Genomic DNA, 17,269 nt, shown 5'->3' with positions numbered 1-17,269 from the left:
CCGAGGCAGTATTAATTTGCTAAGAGAGAGCAGAGCCATTTACAGACAATAGAGTGGCATCATAATTGCAGGAACCTGACACCCTGCAGCTCCTTGCTGCTGCTGAACTCCTGTCAGCCAGACGATGGATGGCTGATAAGCTTGACTGAGCAGCACAGCCGAAACAACTAATTAAAAGCAACTTTGGCTGTCACACTGAGAACAGTCGGGGCCTCTGATTTACTCTAAAATTAAGTGTTAGCAGTACTTTTGTGGTGAATGCAAGAAGCTGGAATGCGTGTTTGCGTGCAAGCTAACTGCTGTAAATATTGCACAGCATGGTCCGAAGTATGGGGAGCTAATTACTAAGCACATAAAACTTTCACAACATTTATTTCTTGTTTAAGCAATATAATTCTACATTCATTCACATCTTCTAATAACACAGAAGCTTGACTTGGGAGTCCACTGATCTCCCACAAATAAGAAAACAGCCATTTATGATGTCTTTTAAGTGTCGTCCAGCTCTTAAAGATCCATGAAACAACCTCAAAGAGCCAGTTAAGAATAGACCTGGCAGCAGACTACACAAGATGCATTACAAAGCATCGAAGTTAAGAGATCCCTAAAGAAATGTTTGTCTATATGAGTTGAAAGGGAATGACAGAACAGGCAAAAGGAGCAGAGAAGGAAAGAGTAGAAGACAGTGAGGGAGGAGAACAGATGATACGACGCAGGAGAGGAAGTTGGGAAACCTTGGATTCAAAAGAGACTAAGAAAGAGCCTTGGAGCACAGCTGGTTCACCAACGGGTATAATGACTGTCACATTGCGATGCATTAGCTCATGCTCAGCCTAGACAGCTTGACTTGATAAAAGGGGCCGGTCATTGGCTAACCACATACATAGCAACAGGAACCCATGGAGACGATCCAAACAAGCAAGCATTGTTTTTACCTTATTAATGTTTGATTGGCAGGCAAGATGTGAAATTGTTGTAATAGTTCCATGTGCTGTTTCTTGACATTCACCCACAAAACATATATCAGAACTTCAAACTGTTGCCCTTATGCATCTACTGTTTGCTTACAAGTTAATGTCACACACTGTTTTTTTTTGTCTCCTATGGTTACACTGAACGGGCATCCTGCTCTGTCAATCATGCCAATTATAAGCACCTGCAGCATGAGTAATCATAACAGTCACATAGTAAATTAATATTTTCCATTGTAATGCAATCAAAAGAGGAATTCAGTTCAAGCTGTTAAAACTCTCTTGACAGGAGCCCCCCCGAGGCTCAGGGCGATGAGCGCTGATGGCTCATCATCCTTCCATCAGCCATTGTTTATTTGAATTCCCTCTTTCAGAGAAGGAAAGGATTCCACCAGCCCTTGTTTTGCCCAGGGAACCTCTCTCTTTCTCACTCTCTCTGCCTCGGCCATATGGTTGTTATACACTTCCTGGAAATTCAAGCCATATTTGCTTTTGCCATATATCTGTGCAGCTTTTTTCCCCCCCTTGTGCTCGTGTGTTCGCACTAATTGAAACAATACTGTCATTGATCTCACTTTAACACTTTTGGCCAGAGCTTAAAATACATGGTGCCTGGGCAAAGAATACAATTATTCCAAACTTAGCATCTATAATCATTCCAAAAACATTAAAAGATTTTTAACAGCGTGAGAATAATCCGCAGAATCCAGATTCTCAATAAAGCAGGTTACATATGTGGCTGAGTTTTGCATGCCTGTTTTAAAAGTTTTCTCCAAGCTTTTGATTTCCATCTTAATAGATGTCTAATCCCTTATTACAAACACCAGATTTTAATTTATAAATGTACCCTCTCTTTTTTTTCCTTGTTTCCCCCATTTTTCCAGAGTGTTACACTGCAAACGGGGAAGACTACAGGGGTTTCCAGAACCAGACCAGCCTGCATGGTGGTAAACCCTGCCTCTTCTGGAATGAGACCTTCCAGCACCCTTACAACACCCTCAAATACCCGAATGGAGAAGGAGGTCTGGGCAGCCACAACTACTGCAGGTACGCTGCAAGTTTAATAGTGCAACTCATGGATACGGTTCACTATGTTTGACTTTGACTTTTTTGTTAAAGCAGTTCATGGGGATATGGGATTGTCTGGTAGTTTAGTCCAAAGATTGATGGACTTGTGGCCATATTACGTCAAGAAAAAGTTTACATATATTTAAAAAATACAAATACAATGTGAATAGTGCAAAATAGTGCTAGCATTGTGGAGACCTCAGTGATTAATCTATAAAGTAATTAACAAGAAAAGATTCACAGATTAGAGAAAATGTTAAAAAAAAAAAAAAAAACATTTTTTTTATAGCTGGTGCAATTTGCATGTCTTGTAAATCAACTCATGACCTCTCAGAATCGTCAATCATGTCTTGTCAAGTTATTACTGTCTTACCATGAGTTAAATTAGAATATGAGTATTTACTAGATATGCAGCTGGCAAACCATGGTTAGTACAAAGACTATAGATTGGAAGAAACTAGAAGGGCATTCAGAGAGCGATGCCCAGTGCCCTATCTCACAATTTTAAAGAAAGTCATCTGGATACATTATTTAAAAACTCTGCCTGGTAGCTTGTGCATAATCTGGATGACAGACAAAGATGCAGCACTGAAAACACACCTCTGCCTTGACTCTCATCTTGAACAAGGAACAAGGCACCTGACTTTGTCCGACGATAACAAAAACTAAATGCTAGCACCTCTAAAGGTTAGTAATTAATGCGTTGTATTTCATTTGTTTCACCTGTACAAATCATGAAGCATTTAGGACCAGTAACTTCTTGGTTGGGAAATCCTGCTAAAGAACTGTCAAACATAAGATCCAGTCTCGCAAAGATTCTTCAAATTTTCATGTGTTTAACAGACACTGCATGTAAAGAAAACGGTAAAAGCTCATTTTGATATTTCTCTATATTTCTCATTTCACCACTCAGCATTTCAAGTAAACTTTAACTGTAGCTGCCTGGAATGATAACTCTTTCTTCGTATTTTTCATTATACATCAATCTCCCTTTGTGCTCCAGTAGATTCACCCCAGAGTCATAAGCAGTGACTCACAGTGTAAGGCTCCCAATCTTATTTTTGTTTGTAATTGTAATTTATGCTATTGAGTGGTACCTTCAAAACTCTGTTGTTTGAGTGAGCGTTGAACTTCCGACACAAAGCACTTGACTCTGAATAATTTAGAACCAGGTCGCTGTCTTCTTGCAAAGGATTTGAGCACAAGGGAACCTGCTCAGACATTTGCCTCTGAATATTTCATTGGTGGTACCCAACGAGAGCATTTATCCCTGTCATCGCAAGGATGCAAACACGCTTGAAGAGTTTGTGTAAGCAAATCTCCATCCCTCGTCCCTGGAATGCAAAGGGGTGCAGTTGCTTTGGGTGTCTAGGAAGCCCTTTCTATCCGTCAGTCACACTCCAAGTACAACTGTCAGCATTGTATGCACAACTGTCAAACTTGTGTATTTTCAGGGAGCCGCACTCTTTCGTGAGTCAGTTCATCGAGACGTCCAGAACAGTGGCTTGGCTCGGATCGCCGGCCATAAGAAACAGAACACCCCCTCCTGCTCGGCCCGAAGCCTCTGAAACATTTCTCTAAGTCATGGTTGTAAACTCATAATGCAGCAATGCTTTGAAGTGGCACCGGACAGATTTGTTTTTACTTGAGTTGGATGGGAATTCTGAAGATTTATGAGGAGGAAACGTCCTGAGGATCGAGGAATGCTTTCCCTGTGCATTAGGAGTGTATTACGTCCAACAAGCGATTCAAGAAGGATATCTTCGTTGTTTGGATTTGACTGTTTTCTTGGCATCGGATGCAGTTAGCAGCTTTTCCAACTCACTGACAGCTCATACTTTGCTAGTTTCCCGACATAGGGATTTCTGTCACTTAGGGCTGAAACTGCAACTTCTTTCAGATTTTTTTCCTTGAAAGGGATTCAACCATGAGCAGCGCTATGGGAACCAAAGTGGCCATTTCATTGTGAAAACATGAGGGATGGCATTTATGGCTTGTCTGGTCAAGTACTGTGCATTAGTCCACCCACGTGTGTGTTGTCTTGTGCACATATTATGAACGTACCCGCAGAAGAGGGGCTTATCTCACCGCAATGTCTGATTCGTTTGATCACGGAGAGCTGGATCATGAGATGGATTTTTCTAGCAATGTGGGAAACTGCCTTGGACGTTGCTACCCAATTTGGATTGCAAATCTGCTTATTTACATGAGGTGCATCTCACAATGCAAATCGTTTCCAACATTTCTTTAACCCACTTCCACATTCAAACTGTTTCCCATATTTCTACCATATCTGTGTTCATCTGTCATTTGATTTTTTCAGTATTTCTAGCTAGAACGTCACAGTAGGTGGTAATTCTCAGACAATAAAGAGGATAGCAGAATGAAAGCAAAAAGAAGGGGTAATAAAGGGGAACTGGGGCAGTTTAGGCATGTCTCACCCTGAGGGCAGTTTTAAGAAATCAGAGCAGAGGCCAGTGCACAGGTGGATAACGTGCAGCCAGGAATCTTCCTAACTTCAACACAGAGCTCCAAGCACGTATCAGATGTTGAGAAGTAGAGGATTACAGTCAGGCTTTTTTGTCCCATCACCAGCATTTCCTTGGTGGTAATTTAGTCAAGAGGTCAATATAGTAGTGTTGCAGAAAGAGCCCTAGCAGCCCCCACATTTCATCTTTACAGCCTGCTATAAAATACCCCAGTGAAAATGGAGAAACTGGGCAGAGGGGAAATGTCACATTATTCCCCTGCAAAGAATGAAGCACAAAGCCTCAGGAAAAGGACAAGAGCTCTCGTGTCTAAGCTGAGACTTAGCAAGGCTCTTTTCAACAGCACATATCACATTACTAATCATCGGCATGGTTCGGATCAGAATTTATTTCATATCGTGGAACGCAGGTAAATGATCTACGTCCAAGTCTGGTATTGAGCTCGGATGACGGTCTGCAATCATTCTACACTTGTACACTTAAACAAGACACTTTTTCAGCCTTAAAATACTTCTTTGACCTTTTCTGAATGTTTCACGACATTCATAAGAAGAACATCACACAAATCAAAGTTCTGATTTATATGTCATTTATTGTTCCTTCCAGTCTACGGTTCCTACTGGCTGATATTGGACTCTCCCTCAGGTGCATTAGTATGAGGGTGTGAAGTGTATGATGGTTCAGTGGGTGGTTGAATAGCTTTGCCAGCCATTTGATGGCTATTTATATGCAGGTGTGTGTGTGTACTATAGAATTTATGAGTGTTCACTATGGCTTCTAATGCTTTTCCCTTACATAGATGAGATAATGGAAATGCCAGAGTGAATAGTGTTCCCCAAGTTGATTGTAATTGAATCTCCATGATGTCAGGTGCAAATCTGAGGTCAGGAAAACTGCAGCAAAGTTGTCACACTAGTTGTGTGAATGTTATTATGATCCCAGGGCACTGCTTAGTTAAATTGAAGAAGTTAATAGAAATGTCCCATAAGAAGATGTACTGTGCTACGGTAAAGCATCAGCACCAACATTACAGTAATATTAGAGTAGGAACAAACTGTACCTCTTATATGTTTGGACATTTGTCTTTGAAGGATCTGTTTTTGGAACTCGGTTTGCGAATAGTTTGGTCGTATTTATTGAGGTTTTGAGAGATGAGGGGACTGTTAGTGGATATGTTTTTTCTCCTATCATGTATTCCCACTGAATGTATTTTTACACAACTGAACTTGGATTTACAAAAGTCTCCTGGATAATGTAACGATCCCGTAACGATCATCTATTTCATCATTTACTCATTGCTTCTAAAAAGTCATGTTTTGTGGATTGGTTCAGCCTGTTACATAGCTCAGAATCCTGCAGTACCCCCGAGGCTCAGCTGCTGTGCTTTGTTGTTGCAGATGTGAGCAAAATGTGGCACTATCATTGCTAAATTAGTCCAACATTGAGCCCAAATCCAAAAGTAAATTGATTAAAACTGCAGATTACAATGTCATTTTTCTTAAAGTGTAATCTTCAGTTTCCACTCACCATTAGGCGTCCAATGAATTGATGTTGTCGAAATGCACATGTTGACCTTTAAATATGTTTGTATAGACAGATGATCTTTTGTGATGATTTAAGTTTGAAAGTGTATGCCAATCCAAGTTGTAAAAGAAGTGTAAAAAGTGGCTCTTCCCATCTGGTTTGTAGTACACTAAACATAGTGATTTTCAGACTTCCTCTAGTGAAAATCAACTTTTTACCCTGTTAACATGTCCACTTATTATGTTTTTAAAAGCTGGAAGAGATATCATGCACAAAATAGGTATCACTTCCACTATAAACCTGCATGTGTACTGAGTGTGGTCTCAAAAACATGGATTCAAACTTCAGCAGTTTCATTCATAACAAACCTCAGCAACTAATTCTGTCAAGCTGCAAAGTGGTGCTTTCTGTATCATTATTCTTATTCAGAACCAGGTTTTTCTGCAGTAGCACAGAGAAGTTTTACAATTTTTGAGCCGAGTTGTTGGTTAACTAGTTTGCTTGAGCTGCAGCTAACAACTTAAGGATGGTTAGAGAGAGATGCAAGGATTTTATAGATCTGCACATTCTAAGCTAAGCAACGATATGTAAAGTTACATATAAGTCAAACATTATGTAACTTTGACGCACTGACACAACTTTTTAGGGGCTTAATCAAGGGCTGAGGAGGGACTTTACCAGTATCCTCAGACGTCAGTGTCAACAGTTTTCATTGGATCTACATTCTACAGAAGAAACATTGTCAGAGAAAAGTGTTTGCAGATTACCCAAAGTAATGGGGACGGTTGATTTGGAAAGATACAGTATAGTTCAAATTCAGTTTAATTTATCTTCATTGTATTGTAGTGGAGGCAGAAATCTCAGAAGCAGATATCTTCAGTCCTGCTTGTGTTGAACCAAAATGAATATCTACCAGGCTAGATTCTAATGGAGATCAGTTGAGAAAAAGGCTTTTTGTAATATCAGCAAATCAGTTCTTTAAAGACATTCGTCACAGAACACAGCGGTGTGTTTACCAGCAACACATGACACAGGAACACTGCAACCTCATATCTAGCACAAGGAGACCGTGAGAGAGAGAGCAACAATGGACAGTAGACTGTACATCAGCCTACAACCAACAAGCCCTCCTCTTCAATACATGCATTCATGTAGCACAGCAGCAGGGAGCAGTTTGCATGCTAAATCATCCAAGTCAATTAAAGAGTCTTCTCTCAGGCAGTAAATTGCCAGACTCTGATCTGCTGTTGACCTCAAATCCCAATCCAGGCAAGCCTCTCACCACCACTTTGCAATCAGTGTTTCTCCTCTCCAATTCTGCAAAATGAGGGAACTTTAGCTTTCATCTTTTTTCCTCACATGTCTACTAGTTTAACTAAATAAAACTTCAGTCTAGAATCTCACTTAAAAGTTTATCTCGTGAAAAATGTTATTGCATGTTGTTCCCAGAATTTGCACACGTAGTTGGACGTGAATGAGTTTTAGATTTTTTTATGTGTAGTTTCGCAGTGCCAGGCATTTTAAAGGTGATCATAAATTTTCTGATTAACGTAAAGGAAACCTTTTGAACAGCAGCCAGCTCTGAGAAACAGCTGTTTTTCTCAGCGTTCAGATGTAAGCCACTCTCGCCTTGGAACACAGGAGCGGAGAGGCTGTGAGGCAAAAACGCAATGTGGCTATAATTGGCTCTGCACCAGAGTGTGTGGCTCACTCCGAGCAAAATGAGTCAATCAGCGTAATTGTGCCAATTAAGTGTCCAAACATCTTCTGTGATCTACCTCTGGGTATGGGAGTGTTTCAACAAGCTCTTCCACTCAGAGCCAAGCGAGCCTCGTCTGACGCACATGGAACTGAATTCAATTCCCCTAAAGCGCCTTTAACACACCAACATATATTTATATACACATATATATGTATGTGTGTGTGCATATATATCTATATCTACATGACTGGCAGCTACTTTTATCAGTGTCTCCCGAAGAACCAAAAGCTTCCTCTGTGCTGTCGGGTTAAACGAATGGATTTCCACCCATCGAGGTCTGCTCTTATCTGCACCTTGGCACCTCAGTTAATCTGAGACTGTCTGCTTTCCACCTTCTCTTTGACCCTCCCTCCCCTCACACAGGCACCTGGGGGCAGGATTGATTATGTTTCTCTGTCATGTGGGCTTGCCTTTTCACTTTAGCCATGTGGATGATGTTCCCATGCTTCTCCTTAAAGGGTGTGTGTGTGTGTGTGTGTGTGTGTGTGTGTGTGTGTGTGTGTGTGTGTGTGTGTGTGTGTGTGTGTGTGTGTGTGTGTGTGTGTGTGTGTGTGTGTGTGTGTGTGTGTGTGTGTGTGTGTGTGTGTGTGTGTGAGAGAGAGAGAGAGAGAGAGAGAGAGGGGAGGATGAAGCACTATTAGGGCATCAGGGTTTTGGAGGAAGCTCAGAGGGGAGGAGCTCACCTTATCATTGACAGATGCTGGAGGGTCAGACATGAGATGGATGGTCTGCTGAGGAAGTGTTTTTAATGCTAATGGTTGTAATTCACGTCTGCCTCCTTAGAGACTGGTTAAGAAAGTGCAGTATGTTACATAAGTGCCTATAGAGTCTTATATGAGTTCGTGGGAGTCTTATTTCAGATGGGGCTATTATGTGTCGACAGACATGAAACAGAGAAGAGGAGAGAGAAATAGAGAAAGGGTATACAATCCTATGTTTTGATGGTTAGACCCAGTTTTTGCTCTTTTCAGCTATTTTAACAGTAGCCTTGGGCTAAACAAACAGGTGTCTGCCACCAATCTGGGTGGAGCAACAATTAGATTTGGGCTCATGATACGATGTCCAGATTTACTGGAAAACAAACTTGGTTTCCTGTAAACATGGGAAAATGTCAGCTGGAGAGTTGTTTTGATGGCAGAATGATTAAGAATAAATAAAATCCACTTAGGTGAGTTTTTTCTTCACACAATCCCAGGCTGTAAGAAAGAGCACAGAAACTGTTGGAGATAAGTCGGTTAAACTCGAGTTCAGCCCCGAAAAATCCTTCCAACGACATCTTTGTCAGTGCCCCATTCTATGTGTGAAAAAAGAGGAGGAAACTCAGGATAGTGTTCTTGATGGGAAGAGAAAAGAAATGGAAACGCCCTTCACAACTTTGCACACAAAAGGTGAAACAGGATAGTGCAGCGCTGTAGGGCTTTTTCAAGATGCTACAATGAGGTCTGTCAAAAGAGAAGAGAAAAGATTTCTGGCAATTACAGCCAAGGCTAAAAAAATGTCAATGTCTTATATCTTAGAAGGGAGCGTATTTTTACAGTTCACTTATCATGAAATAGAGCTTAAAGAGTTGAAACAGAACCAAGACAAGCTTCCATTGGATAGTAGCAGTTTTGATCTAATTTATCAGCAATTTGGAAGTTGCCATGAGGGTCATTTACAAAGTCAGATGATTACCCTGGAGATATGGAGCCTGAACAAAGCTTTTAGGTATTTCTATCTTCAGTCCCACTTCTCATCGCTTTTGTCAGTGAAACTGAAAAGGAAAAGCACCGAGGGGCCTGTCAGCCTTATTATGATGGGTTAAAAGTGCCTTGATGAGGTTCAAAAGAGGCTGCAGCTTCAGACAAAAGCTGGGCTCCATCACCCATTCCTTTTTCTGGTCTGTGTCTGGCCCAGAACAAAGAACCCCCCCTCCCCGACCTCCAACCAGACCAATTGGTCTGGCCCTTGACTGACATACATGGTCAAGCCTCCAGAGGGCAAAAGGGGCCAAACCAACAAGCACCAAGGGGTGCTACTCAGGATGATTGACACAGCTGAGATAATCTCCCTCTGAAACACTGCGGAGTATTCTGCTGTCTTCAGAGGGGTTTTCAGTTGATAGTCTGTCTTTGTGTTTTTGTCTTTTTGGCCCGATATCCTCACTATCATCTCCTCTCCCCCCTCTGTCTTCCTCTACCTTCTTTTTTCTTTTTAAACCTCTTCAGCTCTCCAACACACCTCTGACTGTATCTATTATGAGACAGACAAATCTGAAAACACAGTTTCATGCATCCACATCACGCAGTTTTTTGCTAATTTGACATGCAACATTGCTTCTTATTTGTCTTGAAATGATTATTGTCTACTTACTGGCAGCACTTTTTAAACTCTATATGTTACTGTTTTCTCAAATAAGCTAAAACATCTAGTGAAATTCCTTGTATGTGAAAAGCTACTTGACAATAAAACCTCTTTGATTGAGATTTTCAAACAGTTGTGGCTCATAAGTGCTACCTGAGACATCTAGATCACAATTTAGCAATCACAAATAGGGCTGCAACTTAAAGAGTTTTTCATCAGCAATTAATCTACTTTAACTGTCAGGTTGTGGAAAATGTCATCTTGTGTGTTTTACAGTCCAACAGCTGAAGAGATTCAGTTTAACACTGTGAATAAAAAGAACGAAAAGCATCAAATTGCAACAGCCTTCTAATGTTTTGTATTGCAGCTAACCTTTGTCCCTCTTCCTCTGCAGGAACCCTGATGGTGATGTTCAGCCGTGGTGCTACATTGCAGATCATGAAGACGGCATCTACTGGAGATACTGTGACATCCCTACGTGCCAGAGTAAGAGCTTGCCACTCCTTTATCTGTCTCTCTCGCTGCTCTTCCCCTCAGGGCCATATCATGGGCACACGGACTAGTCATTTTCATAGTTATACTCATCTTCTCGCCTGCTATGAATAGCTTTTATGAACTGTATGGCTTGTACACAGCTATTATCATCTAAAAAATGTCTCTAATTGCCTCCCGTCACCCCTCCTCCTGCCATGCCTGGGCCTGCCCTTACTTTAATGCAACATGTCAATCACTGCCTCTGCGTATGTGTGTGTGCGTGTGTGTGTTTGTATATGTCTTCATAAGTTTCCCCTTTGGCTTTGTAGCTTGTTTTGACACGCTTCTTGATGTGACTGATTATGTGCATCTACCAGTTTGTAGATGTATTTGTATATTTTGTTCGCATGTGGGTGTGAGAGTTTTCCTGTCCTGTAATTCCTGGATGAATATGTGTGATGGACTGTTCACACTGTGAGATTTTCTGCTTCTGTGCGTCTTCTCTACCAGTTTGGCGCATGCTTGCAAAGAGCTGCCACTCTTTAATCCCATTACTTTCATTCCCTCCACCTTTTTAATCACTTCTGTTGAAATCAGACTCAGATGAATCAACCTACAGTGTTTGTGATGCCAAAGATCAAAATTCCTGCAGGGGAGGTTCAGATATAATGATTTGCAGCACGCATACAACTTTCACATGTGCTCGTGTTGCTAATTATTTACTTAAGGTTATCTCAAGATTTTCCATTTATTCGTCACTTTTGAATACGAAATGTGACTGCATACTTTTAGGAACTAAAAGAATCTGATTATTGAACGTAATCGTAAATAAAATTCCATTTTGTTGCATGATTAACCTCTTCTTTTTCCTATTTTTACGTTGAGGTTGCACATTCTTCTTCTGTCTGTATCTATTATATATTCTGTTTGTTTTCCCAGTACTTATCTTTTTACTTTTGTCATCACTTCTGCTGATTTTTGCAATCATTAGTATTTCTTGTGGTTCTAACCTGCTGGTAAGCTGTGGCCTTTCTGTGTGGAGTTTTTATGTTCTACCCATACTTTGTCCTGGTGCTCCAGTTTCTTAATACAGACATGTAAGTTTGGCTGATTGGTGACTAAACTGCATGCGAGCGTGACTGTGGATGTGAATAGTTGTCTGTCTCTGTGTCAGCCTGGTGATTGACCCCGCCCTTCGCCCGATACAAGCTGAGATCGCCTCAAGCCTTTCCACGTCCCTCAAAAAGGATAAGCGGGTATACATAGCTAATGGATGGATGGATGGATGGGTGGGTGGAATTCAGCTATAACACTGTACTTTTGAAATCACAATGGATAAAAGCCAAAGAAGAAGAAAAGTGCAGCATGTGTTTCAACTTGAGGTAAACCGGTTGATCATAGTAATCAGACAGTGTAGGGGTGAAACTCAAACTTAAAGATGACTTTTCATTGCAATAGGTTCCACCAGGCCTCAAGAACCTCCCAGCCCCTCTAGCTATCCCACCATTATCCTGTCTGAGTTGCATGCTTGACTAAAGCCTGCTGTTTGAATGGCTCAGGACCCATTAGCCCATCTAATAATGCCTTTTGGCTGCATGGCCTGTGTGTATCTATGGACATATCCATGGTATTTTTGCGTGATTATGTGTATAGGAGCTTGTGTGTATCCCATTAGACTTTTGACTGACCTATTTCAGACAACTGTCCTTTTAGCGCAGTGTGTCAAGGCAGATATTCCAAACCTTTGTGGATTGGGAGGAAAAAGAAGAGCAGCCTACGCCGTCTCTGTTTGCAGCAGGACTCGTCTCTTATTTTTGCTGAAATTAGGCCAGCTTTTGTTCCAATTTAGTTTGCCATGTTCTTATTCAGCCTTGTTTTTGACATCCAGTGCTGTGCAGTGTGTAGGCCATCCTCGCAACATGTGTCCCATTTCTAACGGCTGAGAGCTTTGCCCAAATCAAATGCTGTCTTCCTTGATCATTCCTCTTTCTATTTATGCTGTAAAAGTCAGGTAGAGACCTGTAACGTAAGAAAAGGAGATAAGGTTTGCTATAAGCCAGCCATCCAATGTCATGAAAACAGTTTCTCCCTGCAGTGATACCAGAGAGCTTTCAGACACGGCTGCTCCGTCTCATCTGTTGTGAAACCACGATCGCCATGTGGTGGCTCACCTTCTCGCACTGCTTGTTCTCAATCTGCTGCATTTGCAAGCTTCATCTGCCAAGTGAGAGAATGCTGATGCTCTCTTGGTGTCAGTGTTCTCAGTCTGTGGCTGGCAACAATAGCCTGAAAAACACTGTGGTGCGCCAAACAGAGGGCAACAGTGGTCTTTGTTTTCATCTTGTCTGAGCTTTCATTTTGTCTACTTTTTTTTTTTTTTTGGCTTACGTTTGATGTTGCGTGGTTGGTAGTCGGTCGCCTCTCGCCGAGGCACCTGCCGCAGCCTGCTAACAGCCTCATCTGTTATCCAGATGGGTTCCCTGTCATCTAGGGTCATGCCACCCTGGCGAGGGTGACACACCCTGGTGGAGCTCACACTCCCAGGCAGGTCATGAGAGGCCAGAAACACAGAGTCTGACGGTATAGATTACAGTGTAGGTCACTACATTTGTTGATCCTAGTATTCACTCATGGCAGCAGTTACCGTGTGGTGGAATTGTCTAAACATTTCAAAAAGGCACGCTGTCAGTGCACGTCGTCTGCTGTCGTCCACAGTGAGGCATGTCCTGCAGGATTGAGGCCCTTTTCATTTCCTGACCACTAAATGCTCAGCTAAGCATATCCTTGTCATAAGTGTCATTATTTATTCAAGTCCTGTTCCTGTATGGCGAACCAGTCTCAACATTTTCACATAGCATTTCTAAAATCTTATTTTCCCTACAGAGTGTTTGAACTTTACTGAATGTCAAGATTTAGAAGTTATAGGGGTGTTTTTTTGAGTATTTACTTCTTTCCATGTGAAATTTACTTTTTTCACACTGTAGGTCAGTGCAGTGCTGGTGCATTTTAGTCAGCATTTTGTTTGTAGGGCAGAGAAGTGCTAATGGTGTCTGACTAAGGAATGAAGTGTATTTCTAATAAGGTGGAGGAGGAATTTACTAGTCAAACCCGAAATATCTAGGCTCACCAAAAACAAACTAGAGCTGACAGCTTTAATTCATTACTTCAAAGTTAACCATTTCCTGGGGGGGGGGGGTGTCTTCATGTGTTAATGCCAGTTTAATGACACATTAGCTCAATTTGAAACTATGCTTTACTCACACATTCTTGTTGAGACATTGAAGAAAATCCAGTTGAAGTCAACATTTATTTGTTAAAAAATCCCGTTGTTTCTGCATGTTTTATGTTCTGTGATGTTCAGAAGTTCTTGACCGTTGACAGCCTGATAGTTCCTTCCCCGGAGCATTCCGTGCTGGAAAGACATTTTGTTTTGGTGTGGCTCCTTTAGGCTGACATGCATTTGCTTGACGATTTGACTGACACAGAGTGAAACTGTCAGGGTGAAGTCCTCAAGCGTTTGCCAAGACAAAGTTGCTTTGATCTGCACATTGGGAGCTCATCTCTCAACATCATCTAACCAAGAAAAACTTGTTATGCCACTGTGCTTTCTTGCAGTAGAGAGAGACGTGCACCGCTTCTGAGTTTTTGCTCTATTTCAGTGCACTGTAGGGCTTTTCTTTCCCAACCAAAATATTAGTGAATATAACGTACAATACTCCAGCACAAAAAGCACAGAGAAATATTAAATCCAGGAACAATCGTGAGCAATAAATCTACCCAAGCTCCCACATTACTCATTGCTGACATTAACCTTAAGTTACACATAGTATGTTTTTTAAATTTATTTTATTGACAGAGTGTGTTACTACAGTCTTTTCCTATTTTAGACATTGCCACTGTGACTGACAGTACCTGCTGTGTTGGGTAATGAGTCTTATCCGTCAGCACACAATTCCCATGAGCTGTGCAATTTTCTAAGATGTTTCTTTGTTATAGAACTGTCAGTGTGTTTGCACCTGAGCATTTAACCAACTTGATGTATGAGTTGAATACCTCACTTGCAGCAGGTTATACTTTCATCTGTTTGAACAATTGAACAAATGCCTGATTAACCCTGTCTGTCATCATATAACAATAGTCTCTGTACCAGCGGCACCACATCCATCTGGCAAGCTAAGCAGCCACACCTTGAAGACATTAAAACAAAGTAGTTGTGTGTTTGGAGAAGGATTTTATTGTGGCACGTTGAAGAAAATATGCAGTGATGAGATACTGCCTTCATTAACGCTGATTTATGAAGCTGCTAAATGGCACTTTGAAGTCCTATGACACCCGAGTACAGTTTTAAGTACTCCTGAATGAATGGGACCAAATATCTATGTCCATGGTGCTTTTTTGGAAGAAAGTCAGCTGCCATGTGTCAGGAATTTACAAGGTTTTACTGGTCTTTTTCGAACTCACTAACCTCAGTTGCTGTAAATGTCCATATTCTTAGCTAAATTACAATCTGTTAAATTTTATAAATATCGTTTTTCTTTACTATATAATTGGATGGAACATTGCAGGTAGTAATGTGGTAGAAGGTCTGTGGTTTATGATTACCTTTTTAGTTAACTAGTGGATTCATCTATACGCTATTTTTGTTTCTTTTGATGGCAACAGTATTTAGGCGGTGTTGACTGTAGTGATTGCCAGAAATCTGGCACCTCCATGTTTCCCAGGGGAGATATTTTCATACCTAGTGATCTTTTCCTCATAGTTTTCACATATCCTGAGAGGTCTGCCATCATCTACTTGATTACGTGGCGGAAAATTTCTTGCAGGCATTCATGGTTCCCAGTGAATGCATCCTAACGACTTTGAAGATCTCCTGATTTTTTTCATCATCATGTCATTGGCAGGTTGCCATTAGGCCAGTTCACTTGCTTCATCAACTTCTGCAGGAATTATCAGTAAATTTGGTATAAACATTCATGTGCCTCAGTATGAATTGGAGCAACTTCAGTTGTACCCAGCCTTTTCTTTACACCAGATTTTCAATTTCTTAAATAGCTGCAAAATTAAAGGCATCACGTTGTCTTCAGGTGCAATCAAGAAGTCCAGAGACTGTCCCCATAAAAGGCATAATCTGCACCTGTTTTGGATGTGGTTGCCATCCATTTCTTCTTGTGCAGCGGTCTGTCACTCCAAGCTCTCCTGCAATGTTTGGAACACTCTCTGGACATTTGTTCTGAAAGCTTGCAGGCGTATTTGCGATTTCACCATGAACCTCAAACTTGCAAAGACAGCGACTATCTAATTCTGTGTCAAATAGAACTAACATTGATGTCCAACCAGTTACCACTGGTAACAGGAGTTGGGTTCAATCCAAAGTCCAAACAGCAGTCGTCAATGGAAGCACCTGCAGTCTTGAAGACTGGTGGACCAGGTCCGTGACCAAGAGCATCACAAGGCTGGGCCTGATGAGCCACACTCAGTTCTGCTGTAACATCCTGAATTGTCAGTGTATAAATATGGAGGACAAACAACCTGAACCATCACAGATGTACTTTTTTGACTGCAGCAACACAATCGCTGCTCTCTACCTGCCCTACTCGCTAGATTTGGCTGCCTGCTACTTCTTCCTCTCCGCAAAAAATAAATTCAAAGAGTCAAGGGTTACTGTTTTGATAAAGTAAAGGAGAGATGCAGTTACAGAGAAGGACTTCCAGGGAGTGTTTCAAAAATGTTAGAGTTCTCGAAACAGTGTTTTAATGCACAAGAAAAGTGCGTTAAGTGCTGTTGATTAGCCTGTAAATTACCGTAATGCAATGTAAACATGCCATACAAAAATGAAGCCCAGAGACACTGAATTCTTGCCATTTATTATAAGACATAAGGGATTCATTAGTGATCAAGATGTTTTCTGATTAATTTTCTTACAGTTAACCAACTGATTGAATTGCGTCTAGATAGATAGAGAATGTGTTAACTGAGTCCAAATCAGGGCCAGGCCTACTGGGCTTATAGTCAACAACTGAGGTGTCAAATGAAAACTTATCTTCATCTTTACCTGAATGATTCCCTATGTGTCACCATCTAGTTGCATCCAACCAATCAATACACCAGATAATTATATAATACACATATGCGTTTTAATCCAAATTCCATGCCTATGGAAAAAATAAAATCATGTGGATAAAAAGTGGAAAAATATGGGGGGAACGTATCTGAAGATTTCACGAAAGGCAGGGAAAGTCAAATAAATTGTAGCCTGAATGTCAGCGACAAGAACAAGTGCGAATCAAAATAAGCAAGAGGTCGAGACAAGTTGGACATGTGGTTTGAAAACCAAGCCCAGACTGAAGTACCACAGCCCTGCCTCGTGGCTGTTGTGGTTGCATGAGCGAGAGATGCTTTCAGGTTCTGTTATTGCAGTATTTATCTCACTCTCTGCCATTGTTTTCAGAGGCAGAATATTTCCCCTAGGTGGTCTTGTACCAGCTTTCACCACAACCAGCCCTCCCAACCAGCATACTGAGGCAGGTTCAGGCATCACTAAGTGGAGAAGGGTGCATGTTTCTGAGTGTGTTTGCTCCTGTACTCCTGACAGTGCAAAATCTGGTCAGATTTAGGCTTTCAGAGAGCTGCAGGTTCAA

General features: G+C 41.3%; 1 protein-coding gene across 2 annotated transcripts in view; it reads left to right on the top strand.

Moving 5' to 3' along the window:
* Window positions 1–17,269, top strand: part of kremen1 (kringle containing transmembrane protein 1) — a 64,122-nt gene that overhangs the window by 20,527 nt on the left and 26,326 nt on the right. For both annotated transcript variants that reach the window (XM_023290275.3, XM_023290276.3), the window contains exons 2-3: window positions 1,856–2,018; window positions 10,552–10,643. In XM_023290275.3, the coding sequence (XP_023146043.1) occupies window positions 1,856–2,018; window positions 10,552–10,643 (255 nt within the window). The remainder of the gene's footprint in view (window positions 1–1,855; window positions 2,019–10,551; window positions 10,644–17,269) is intronic.

This window comes from Amphiprion ocellaris, chromosome 6 (genome assembly GCF_022539595.1).
Source record: "Amphiprion ocellaris isolate individual 3 ecotype Okinawa chromosome 6, ASM2253959v1, whole genome shotgun sequence".
NCBI classification, from domain to species: domain Eukaryota; kingdom Metazoa; phylum Chordata; class Actinopteri; family Pomacentridae; genus Amphiprion; species Amphiprion ocellaris.
This window is presented reverse-complemented; position numbering and strand designations above follow the sequence as displayed.